Raw genomic sequence first — 11,397 nt, 5'->3', positions numbered from 1 at the left:
AAAAAAAAAAAAAAAAAAAATGAAACCTTTCTATTCATCCTTAAGATTTAATTAGCTTCAATTTGTGATCAGGGTTTCAAAAATCGGTGAATTGGATTGGGATTGACATGATTCATATTGGAATTGGGGATCGAGTGTATAAGCCTCATGCACAAGAGTGGGTCACTTATTACCCCTCAAGGTTGTTGCACGACCCTAGTAGAACATGTAGAATCAACTAGTTTGACTATACAATGGATAATGATGTGGTTATTGAAGGAAGAGAGATAATGCAAATAAGCCATTTTAGATATTTAGGATCTCTCATAAGAAAGAAGGCGATATGGAGGATGATATGTTATTTAGAATTGAAGTGGGATGAATGATATGTTATTTAGAATTGAAGTGGGATGAATGAAGTGGAAAGTGCTTCTGGAGTTTTAGCGATCGACGGATGCTTGCAAAGATTAAAGGAAAATTCTATTGGACAATCATGTTGCCTGTTATGATGTACGACGATGAATGTTGTGCAGTTAAGATAAGACATATTAAATAATTTGTGTAGCGAAAATGAAGATGTTAAGATGGATGTGTGAGAAAATTATGAAGGATAAGGTAAGGATTAAGTGTATTGGAACAAATTTGGAAATTGCCCCAATTCATGATAAGCTTCGTGAAAGTCGATTGAGATGGTATGGTCATGTTCAACAGAGGTCATTAGATGCGCCAATAAGAAGGAGTGTCCTCATCTAGATGGAAAATTTCAAAAGAACTAGAGGCAGACCAAAAATGACCATAGGAGAGGTTATGAGGAAAGACATTTACATATTAGGCCTAGTCTCGAGTATGGCACCGAATAGAGCGGAATGGAGGGCTATAATCCAAGTGGCGGACCCCTTGTAGCTATGTTCTACTCATGGTTTCAAGAATCAATATCTTATTGATATTGACTAAGACCGATCCAGATCGATTACCTATATCATTTAAGGGGTAAAACAATAAAAGATTGTAGTTTAAGAAAAAAAAAAAAGCAAGGGCAAAACCAATCGATCTTGCCGATTCAATCTGATCTGGATCAATATCGGATTGGTATCGGCAGATATCAATATGAATACCGATACCATCCCCTAAATCAATGGTTCTACTTCATTGATGCATTTAATAATTTATTTCTTTTTTATACTTGCCTTCTTCCTTATCTTTACTTGAATCCATGTGGTCGACCCCATTAAATTGGGATAAAATTTACTTTAGTAGTAGTTGTTATTGTTATTGTTCTTGTTGCTTCCTTTTCCAACCGAAAAAGAAAACCAGTCGTTGCTTCCTTAGTCCAATCAAGTTGATTCGAGTCCAATTAATTCCTTCCCACTCCAACCGATTCCCAAATGGTTTGAGCCGACTCGGGGACGACCGATCCGGTACCTGATTCCTAGTTCTTAAATATTCTAGAACCACAACGGAAAGTATCAAAACGCTCTCTAATCCCCGCCTTCGCTCTTTCCGTTGCTCGAGGACCTGAGGTAGTGGCTGCCCGCTACATCCATCTTTTGCAAGAACCCTGGTAGGACTGTAGGAGAGCAGCGGCGGTGAATTAGGAATTTCACGGGTAAGTTCATTCAGCAATTCGTGTTTTCTTACGAGCCCTAATACTGGAACCCTCAATTTACTTCCATGTGAGAGGCCGAGGATCCCTGGAATGGATTGTTATCTGAATTTCAGGAAGCAATTTCTATCTTCGTGATCTTACTACCACTGCTTGGAATTGAATTTCCCCTCTTTAATCTACTTGTTGTTTCCTGTATTTTGAAGATTTTGTTTCTTTAATATCATTTTGATTTATAAGCAGGGGTTGGGTGAAACTGACATCAAGATACCGATTATTTCTTGTCATGAATCTGGTGTAGAGGAAACAACAAGGGTGAATGTTAGAAAGGATATGCATAGTTCTGAGACCATTGAAGGAAACCTGTTGAAAATATCAACGTGTAATGGGCGTAGTTCACATTGGAAGAAGCTCTTTGTGGATGCAGATTTTGAGTTCTTATATTTCGTATTTATAGAGAAAGTATTTGTTGAGCTGACCTCTAGCATTTTGATTGCATTTTCTGAATTCTCTAGCAATTTTTTAGCTTACTGAGGAAGATGGTAGAGTTTTTGTTTATCATACTATGTCAGTGGGTTCCTTATCGTTAAAATATTCCTTCCCCTTCAAAATGGGGGGATTTTGATATTTCAACTAGCCATTGCCCCTTTTGTAATAACTCACTTTCTTTCGTTTACTGGTGTTAATGTGTTATTTATAATACCTTTTTTTTTTTTTTCAGAAACAGGTAGCAGATTATTATATCATTGGTAAACATGCAGGTGAGATTTTGGATTATGATGTATAATTTCCTCTTTTGACAGTTTGCTGCTATCAATTTAGGAAAGCCTGACACTTGGACATAAGATATGCACAGCCAAATATGGATTTGTTGCCGATTATTAATGATATTGTTACTTTGTTCAATGTTAATGATCGCTGTAAATGTCTTCCAAGATAGAATGAGATATCACATCTGTTGTCACTTGTAATTAGATTTATTTAACTTTGTGGTACTCAACTATTTTTAAATCAACAACATGATGAATTGTATTGACTAAAAAAACTTTAGAAGTCAAGATGAGAAACAAAGAGCTTTACTCCCGATTCTAATCGTTATATGGTTAGTAACAGCTGAGGTTTTTTATTGTTAAACTTGTTGTTATTACTCTATGCTTTGGGCTGAACTGACCCAAATATGACTTATATGAGTCTATTTCTGGGTTAGACTTCTGTCAGAAAACATTGAACAAACTTCTAAGAAGTACTAGTGGATAAGTGATTCTTTGGGTATTACGAGTTCTATTTGTGTGCTCTATCAATTTACCCCTTCACTTCCAGACAAGCGCTCTACATTTGCTTTCATGACAATTATATCAGATCGTGTGACATAGGATGGATTCAATCAAATGTACTGTCATCCTAATGGGTAATGTGCCAAATTCACTGCTTGTACAACATAACAGCTATAACTAATATAACACCCAAAAAATTCAGTGGACCATAAATTTCAGAACTCTGTGGGCTTTGACTGAACTCAGCTTCATTGTGTTCATAAAATTGCACATATTTATAGATGATTGTCAGAGAGTTACTTCCTGCCACTAACTTTAGCCCAAATGAATAGGAATATCCCCATCAAGTAAGCTAGTTGCTTGGTATTACTGTTTAAGAATATTTTATTTGTACTAAAAATAGATTGATGTTATTTTTTAACTGTATGTGTAGTTCATCTTTCCTGTATATTTGTCATTTAGTGTTACTCTCCTTCCCATGGAGTAATTACCTTTTGATTTCAATGCAGGCGAGTGATAGGTTTAACATTAATTCCCAGCTTGAGCATCTCCAAGCTAAATATGTTGGCACTGGACATGCTGACTTGAATCGATTGTAAGTCCTTAATTCCTTGTGCATTTCAAATTTTCTGTTATTTTCTTTATAAATGGGTGTTCTTATTCATTTATATTTTTTGATTTGTAGTGAATGGGCGGTGAATATCCAGCGTGACAGCTATGCTTCCTATGTTGGCCACTACCCCATACTTGCATACTTTGCCATTGCAGAAAATGAATCGATAGGAAGAGAACGTTACAATTTTATGCAGGTACACTTAACATGTTGAATTGTCTTTTAGTTCTGTAGTGGCTTGATGGGCTTATGGGTGCTTAGTTTTCCATCAAAGTTTTTGTTACACACTACATGTGAATGACTGAATGACCTTGACATGCTACATTTAATTTCACGGCCTTGTAAAATCTTATAAGAATATTTCATTGACACAATGTTTGCTTGGAGTTCTTCATGTCCTAAAATGCTAAGACCAATATGAATGTTCTGAGTATGCATGCAGGTGGAGCTGCCCTTCCCTGGCCAACCGGGGGGGTATTGTGTCCTGTATGCAGTTTAGAAATGATTTTCTTACCAATCCTATAAGATTGTTGGAAGGAGTAGAATGGTTTTTATTTGCAGCAAGAGGTGGTTACTTGAGAACAAATGAATATGAGAATGGGGAACAAAATTCTATTGTGGAGCTTATGCGAGGATGGGTTTCTTGTGAATTTATGTTATGATTCATTAATTATTTTACATAGTTTCTGGTCCTTGATTAGTTCCCTTTGGCCCATGTAAATTGTAGAGGCACTTTTCTTTATGAATAGAATCTTGAACTTGTGAATAAATGATCACAGATTCAAATAGTTAAAAGGATTGGATGACTTTCCAACAAAAACCTTTGATCTATTTGCACCAATTTTGGCATGAGAGACCCTTAGATCATTGAACTTGATTATTAATGCAAGATATCTAACCATGCGTAAAAGGAATAACAGTTTTATCTTCATCATGCATAAAATGGAGGGAGACACAAATACTTTTGATGCTTACCTTCTCATGTGGAATTTTCTTATAGTCTTTGCTTGAACATCATCTGGAAATTTGTGTTGGAAAAAATGTTGGCAGCTGGCCAACTTCTTCCAGATAGGTACTTGGTATGCTAATGTAATGGAGAGAGATTTGAACATTTCTTCATCTGTTGCAGTTCTGGAATGATCACTACCCTATTGGATGTGCCGTTGGTTTCCCAATTCCCAGAGAGTGAAGGCATTTCTTAAGTATGGAAGCAAAACTATATAAAAACTTGAAATCATTCCCAATTAAAAGGCGTTATCCTTTAATGTTCAATAAGATAGGACCCAATCCCTACAAATAATTGTTTACTTATTTTTTGTTCTTAAGAAACCATCCTAGAACTTGTTAACCAGTTGTGCCATGGAGATGTTGAGGGTTCCTGGATAGAACAATCTTTTGATGTCAATTACCAGGGCATAAAGTAATATTGATTGGGTATTTTAATTGGGAAGGATCTTGAGAACATTGAGGGATCAGAAAATGGTAAAAAAAAAAATGTAGAAAGGTGGGTGGTTGAGTTTTTTCCATATGAAGTCATGTTTGGGACCTTGTGAGTGCTTGGTTCTTCTTTCTCTTTAGTTTGGGCTGTTTTTTTCTTAAAATAGGGAGACATATTTTCTCTAAAGTAGGTTATTACTTTTTAAGTTTCTTCTTTGTTTACTTGAATAATTAAGCTTCTTTCTCTTACCCCACCACACCCCCCCCCAAAAAAAAAAAAAAAAAAGAAAGAAAAAAGAATTAGGCTTCTTTCTCTTGGGTAGTTTCTTCACGAACCTTGCACAAGTAGTTCATTTTGGATGGTATGTTGATATTTAGGAACTGTGTGAAACAATTCTCATTGATGTGAGTCCTGCTGTAAAAAAGAATTAGTTTGTTGTTGAAGGCTTTATAGTCCTGCTGTAAAAAAGAATTAGTTTGTTGTTGAAGGCTTTATTGTTGAAACTAACGTTTATCTTCAGACATGCTAGTTCTCATGCCAATGCTATTTTTGTGTAGAAAATGCTGTTGCCATGCGGTCTTCCCCCTGAAAGAGAAGAAGATTAGTAGGCCTCTTCAGATTGTCAAATCAAGCATTCCTGATTGTGCTCGTCATGATATTGTTAGTTTGCTTGATATCTCCGGTGTTGCTTTTAGGAACAAGCAGCCATGGCTTGGATAAATTAATGAGACTTCCTTGACACTATCCCACCAAACCTCTTATATTAGTTTTAGAAGTGTAATTTCGACAGTAAGCTTGGATCCCATTAGACTCTTTGCTCATTAAGTAGTATTATCTTGTTAATCTGTATCTTTCATACATCTAGGGCATATAAACATTCATGGGGAGGAATGGTTAATGTCAAACTCTCAATGCTTTATGTTTCTGGTCCCAACCAAATTTGGCTCTGCAATTCTTATCTAATTCTCTATGTGCATGCAACACTTGTACGTTTTCATAATCCAACAGTTATGGTAGTTATTTGAAATTCAAAGTCATCTTAACGTCTCAAATGCTTCAAACTTATACGACTGTTGGATTTTGAAAACATTCAAGTGTCGTACGCACAAAGAGAATTGGATAAGAATTGAGTGATAATAATTGGAAAGGAGCTCTATCCGTCCGAGCCCTGTAAATAAAGAGGGTTTGTTAGGTTGGTGGCTGGCACTGCATGGATGCTAGAATTTTATATCTTCGATCTCATGCTTGGGCATCACCCTAGAAAGGAAGCACTATGCTATGACTCATGTGTATTAGAGAGTGGGCAAGGGTTAGCTAGGATGTCTCATGTAAGCAACGTATCATTTCGGCGCTCAAGTTGCAGTGACAAGTGGGCAAGGGTGCCTGCACTATGAATGAGTGTGGGTAAAGAATAAAAAAGTGTAAGATTAATATCTTGAAACATAGGAACTTGAAAAGGAAAACGATGAAGCAATTTTAGAAACACATGGATAGATTAGAGGTCGTAATTTTGAGAACACTTGGTTGTATTCAACTCCTTGGCTTGGGGAGTGTGTCGTGTGTTTGGTCGGGCCCAATTTGAGGTAATGGATGGTAGGTTAGCCCAGCCTTATCGGCCCGTTTGTGGGAGTTAAGGGGTGGGATGGTTGTACGAACTCTCCCACCCCGTGAGATTTTAGCTCGTTTGGATGAAATGGGGTGAGAAAATGTAGAGACAGCCTTCTGCTCCTCTGATCTTATTGTCGGCTGACGTTTTCCACAGATTCTCCCACCCCAGCTCTTTCCAAAGTCCAACGGAATTGGTGGACTTTCGTAGAAATCCAACGGAAAGTGGTTGGGGATGAAGCGAGCCTTCAGCAACTTAAGTAACCGCTGCCCCTTGCAAGCCTGTGCAACCACCCTGTCTGCAACTTTCTCATGACCTCGATCCCTCTCATGTTCTCATAGCCGACTATCACATGTGCAGCCAAAGATATTGGAACAAACCAAAGGTTACAAGTCCGATGCACAGTGGGTTTACTTGCAAATAGGACAACAACAACATAGATTTCAGCCAAGGGTTTGGTTTCAACAGCAGGGGTTTCAAATGGGTAATATGGTGGGTTCACTTGCAGGTCCGACACCAGGTGTCTCTGCAACCTCCGCCCCTGCAACCGTCCTCTATCTCACTCACTCTCCCTCCTCAACCCTTCTGATCAATGCTCACTTCCCCCTTGTGCTGCAACCGTCTTTATAGAGAGAGAGAGAGAGAGAGAGAGAGAGATCGCAGAGGAAGAAAATTATGATGCCCTCATCTTATGCCCACGTGCCTTGGAAACTTACAAAAATAAAAAATAAAAGGTTAATTTACAACGCCACCCCCTAGAGAATGCTATTATTGGAGAGACACCCTTTGTAGAATATCAAATTATACTCAAACCCCCTACCGTCAGTTGTTGTTAAGTGAGGAGTTAAAATGACTATTGTACCCTATTGGCTAAAACATATGTTTTTATTGGAATGTGTATATTATCAATTCAACGGTTGTTATTCAAAACCCTTTTCCCCTTCAAATGGATCCAGGTTTAATCCGAGTGAAGCTCTTCCATCGTCTTTCGGATCCCATCTCCCAACCTGAAACGAAGAAGAATGGAAGGAAGAACGAAGAGAAGAGCCTGAAATGAAGAAGGGAGGAGGAGATTGTGAAAGCTCTCAATCTAAAACGAAGGACAGGGGGGTTTCTGCATCACGAGAGCCCCTTAAGGTTTCGGCTCTCAACTTGAAATGAAGAAGGAGAAACATGGGGTTTCTGCTTTAGGAAACCCCTTAGGGTTTTGGCTATCAAACTGAAACGAAGAAGGAGGAAGGGGTTTCTGATTCAGGGGAGCCCCTTAGGGTTTATCAAGTCTATTCCTCATAAATCGGTGATCCGCCCGAAAAGAAGTACCTACATATGGCTTCACAGTCTTTAACTGCGAGTCTCTCCAGTGGAGTTCTTTTATTCTCTTAGGGTTTTGGCCTTTATTGCCCAAGGGGTTTTCTATCTAAATGGTTTAATAGATCTAGTTGTAGGATTTCGAATTGCGTTGATTACTGATTACTAGCTCTCCGGTGTTGTCATCATGTGGGTGCTGTGTATGAGACGACGCTAGATTTGTAGATCTCCGTTTTTGCAAAATCTTAAAGGCAGTGTTCTAGCTTGCCTCATGAAGTGGATCTGGAAAAATTCTACTCTCTTATCTCTTCCGTTTTATTTCTCTCAATTTTTGTGTTTATGTGATTTAGGATTAAAAATTAGATTTTCTCATATGGATGAAAACGATGCTTCTTTCCCAATTGTTCGACTCTGATGATACTAAGCCATTTTTTCCATCCCTGCAAGTGATTACTATGTTTTTTTTTCTTCAAAACGTATTTGCTCTGTTTTCTTATAATAATAATAATTAAAAAAGAATTGCAGATGGATTAGGGAACATTGAAAAATCCAAGGATATGACTTCTCTTCATTTAAGACCAAACCTTGCATGTGAAAAAGCTTCTGGTGTTTCTAAGGTTTCAGGTTGAGAGACGATGGACGGATGAATATGAATTCTAAAAAAAATGGATTTGTCGTTGTTCTTCATGAAGAGAGATCGGTATCGATTTGGGGATAGGTCTTTTTCGTTTTAAGGTTGGAGACTTAGTAGAGGGTATATTAGGTACTTCAACTTTTGTAAGGGCATTTTAGTATTTAAAAAAATATATAATAGTTGATATCAGTATATAAGGTATATTCTGTAACCATGACTGACGGCAAGGGGTTTGAGTATAATTTGACATTATATAGGGGATGTTTCTCTAATAATGGCATTCTTTAGGGGTAGCATTATAAATTACCCAAAATAAAAATGACCAAAGAAGAAGGAGATGCCCTTTACAACCTCAGCCCTTGCAACCACCCTCTTATTTTACTCATTCTCCCTCCTCAGCCCTCTTGATCAATCCTCACTTTCCCCTTGCGCTGCAACCCTCTTAACAGGAAAAAAAAAAAATGAAAGGAGAAAGAGCCCTGATTATATATATGCCCACCACCTGTGTTGGAAGCTTAAGGAAAAAAAAGGACCGAAGAAGATGGAGAGGACGATGATGTTTTCAGATCTTACGCCATCTCTCTCCCCTTCAACCTAACGACAATGGAATGGAAAACTTGAGGGTAAGTTTTGACTTTCCTATCATGTCGGTTCAATAATCCCACCCCATCACCATGTGGGTCCCAATCCTTGAAGAATCCCACCCCGCTAAACAAACGGAGCCATATGGAATCCATTGAAGGCCGTGGGTTTCCATATTCTATCTAGACTAGAGCCTTGCATATATTATGGTATTTTTTTTTTGGTAAGGTATATAATGGTAATTAAATATCCATGTTTGGTAATAGAACAACTGTAACGGCTCGTATTGGAATCTTAGAGGGGGATCCCATGGGAAGGGCTACAAATTGGTAGTGTGAAGGCTGAAGCCACTATAAAAGAGTGGATAACCGCTACTTAGGTTAAGGCTAAGAATTACACAACTGTAAATTGAAATGTGAATTGAAAAAACCTTATTATTTGTGGGGTCATTCTAGTCAGGGTATTCTAGCCCAATGGCTTCAACCACCAGATACTAATAAAGTGTCTAGTTCTGTTCCTAGTCATGAACCCTAATTACGATGCACATTAGAAATTGTTTCGAAACATATATTCTGTTTGGGAATATGTCTCTACTTCCAGACACAAGGGATGTAAAATGATCACCGCGCCCTTCTAGTTGATGCCCCTCACGTGCATTTTCATTGGCCGGGGCACTGGTGGAGAGGCCATGCTCTTAGACAAAGTTCATATTCCCTTTAAACCGTTCAAGTTGAGTTTGATGGATATATAAATAATAAATCCAATAGGTGGTTCAAGTGAACTATTTTCTCCTACCTCTTAGCTGCCTGCCAAGTGGGAAAACCTTTGCTTGAAGAAGCTTAGTTCTTTGTTGGGACACAGATACATAGGCTTGGCAGTGTGGATAATATACAAAAGCTAACCAAAGCCAAGGTAATCCAATGCTTCTCTCACTTTCGAATCATTCAAACAATGAAACTAAGGTACCCAAATTAGGGAAATTCCATGTTGTTTAGCTAGCACAATTTCATGTTCACAATAATCAAAGCCCTTTAACAAAAAGTCAGTCAATCAACACTAATTATTATATAGATTTTTGTAAGAAAAGGCAAACCCCAACAAGAAGATTTTGCTTTCATGGTAGAAAACAGAGAAGATTCATTAGTACTAATTACTCATAAAAACCAATTTGTGTGGGGAACATGTCTCCCATTCTTTGATGCTTAGCAATGTAGTTCCATAAGAATAAAAGAGGGTTAGCTACTTAGCTAATGGGAGCAAGTAATAGCAAGATTCCTCGTACAACCACCCTACTGTTTTCATAGAAGGCATAGAACTTTTGTGTTGAATCCATTGTGGGGCCCACACTTCAGATCTACTGTTGATTTCTTCTTTATGTCATGCTCCAATTTTCCTAAGTTTTTAATTGTTTTGATTTATCTACTAAGAGCTTTTCTAACTAGGTTTCGTTGATCAACAAAATATTAAAGGAGAACTTTTCCCCATTCATAGGAAGGCTCACCACACCATCCTTGGGTTCACAAATCCCTTAAAGAGATTTAATATGTTCCTCAAAATACTTGTTCGATACCCTCTTATGTACATCTGAAGCCTCGCGATTAAGGGATTCCTCTTCACCATGATTAAGGAAAACTCGATCCCATTATTAATGTCTTAGTATATTGAAATGTTGTGACAGTTATCAGTCAAGGAACCACAAGCTATGAGTTTTGTGGGTAAAATCATTTTTTATGTGGCTTTTCATTTCAACACTTGCAGTCAAAATTGAAGAGTTAGGAATTAAAAAACCAAAATTGGTCTCTCTCCTTCCTTGCCCGATGGGAGTGTTAGAACTATTATGGTAAATAATATTTCCTTGCCAAATGATCATTAAGCCAAGAATCTGAAGGCGTTGTTTAGCCACCTGAAGAGAGTTGAAGGCTCAACACCACCCCTGGGATTTAACCAAGGCCAACATATTTGATTCTAGTTCTTGTTTCTTTTCAGTCTTGTTTAGATTGGTAGTGTGAATGATGTTAGTGGATATTATTATGTACATCAAATTCAAAATAAGATGTTTAATTTTAATTAGTTAACATTTATTTTTGTATAGGTGAATGTGTGTTCAGAGGTATAATCTCAAAATGTTCACAATTAGGGATGGAGTTGGGCTCTCTAACATAGTTGTCGCATTATATGATATTGGGAATAGAGATTCCAAACACAACATTTCCCGTATTTTGTGTATGTATTATACTTGATCACTCGAAAACTATATATGTTTCATTGTGAAATATTTTCATGTAATAGGGTTTTTGTGATAAGTGTCTGGTCTCTACCCCCATACTTGAGAGGTCTTTATTTTTGTGGAACAACACTTT

At 37.6% G+C, this 11,397-nt stretch overlaps 1 protein-coding gene across 2 annotated transcripts; it reads left to right on the top strand.

Annotated features, from left to right (window-relative positions):
• The first annotated feature begins 1,427 nt into the window (after window positions 1-1,427).
• Window positions 1,428-5,826, top strand: LOC122085838 (uncharacterized protein At4g14342). 2 transcript variants are annotated; one of them, XM_042654434.1, is made up of 5 exons: window positions 1,428-1,585; window positions 2,304-2,343; window positions 3,366-3,451; window positions 3,542-3,665; window positions 5,465-5,826. In XM_042654434.1, the coding sequence occupies exons 2-5, from the start codon at window positions 2,338-2,340 to the stop codon at window positions 5,510-5,512; spliced, it is 264 nt and encodes an 87-aa protein (XP_042510368.1). In that variant the 5' UTR covers window positions 1,428-1,585; window positions 2,304-2,337; the 3' UTR covers window positions 5,513-5,826. The 2 variants fall into 2 exon arrangements, with proteins under 2 accessions (XP_042510368.1, XP_042510369.1); XM_042654435.1 differs by lacking the exons at window positions 1,428-1,585; window positions 2,304-2,343 and having other exon boundaries at window positions 3,360-3,451.
• The last annotated feature ends 5,571 nt before the right edge of the window (window positions 5,827-11,397 follow it).

Source organism: Macadamia integrifolia, chromosome 8 (assembly GCF_013358625.1).
Source record: "Macadamia integrifolia cultivar HAES 741 chromosome 8, SCU_Mint_v3, whole genome shotgun sequence".
Lineage (NCBI taxonomy): Eukaryota > Viridiplantae > Streptophyta > Magnoliopsida > Proteales > Proteaceae > Macadamia > Macadamia integrifolia.
This window is presented reverse-complemented; position numbering and strand designations above follow the sequence as displayed.

Bases quoted from the DNA above. Each gene is read 5' to 3' on its own strand.
- LOC122085838 (XM_042654434.1), top strand. The intron at 3,452-3,541 runs GTAAGTCCTTAA...TTTGATTTGTAG, and splicing joins CATGCTGACTTGAATCGATT to TGAATGGGCGGTGAATATCC. The intron at 3,666-5,464 runs GTACACTTAACA...ATTTTTGTGTAG, and splicing joins AACGTTACAATTTTATGCAG to AAAATGCTGTTGCCATGCGG.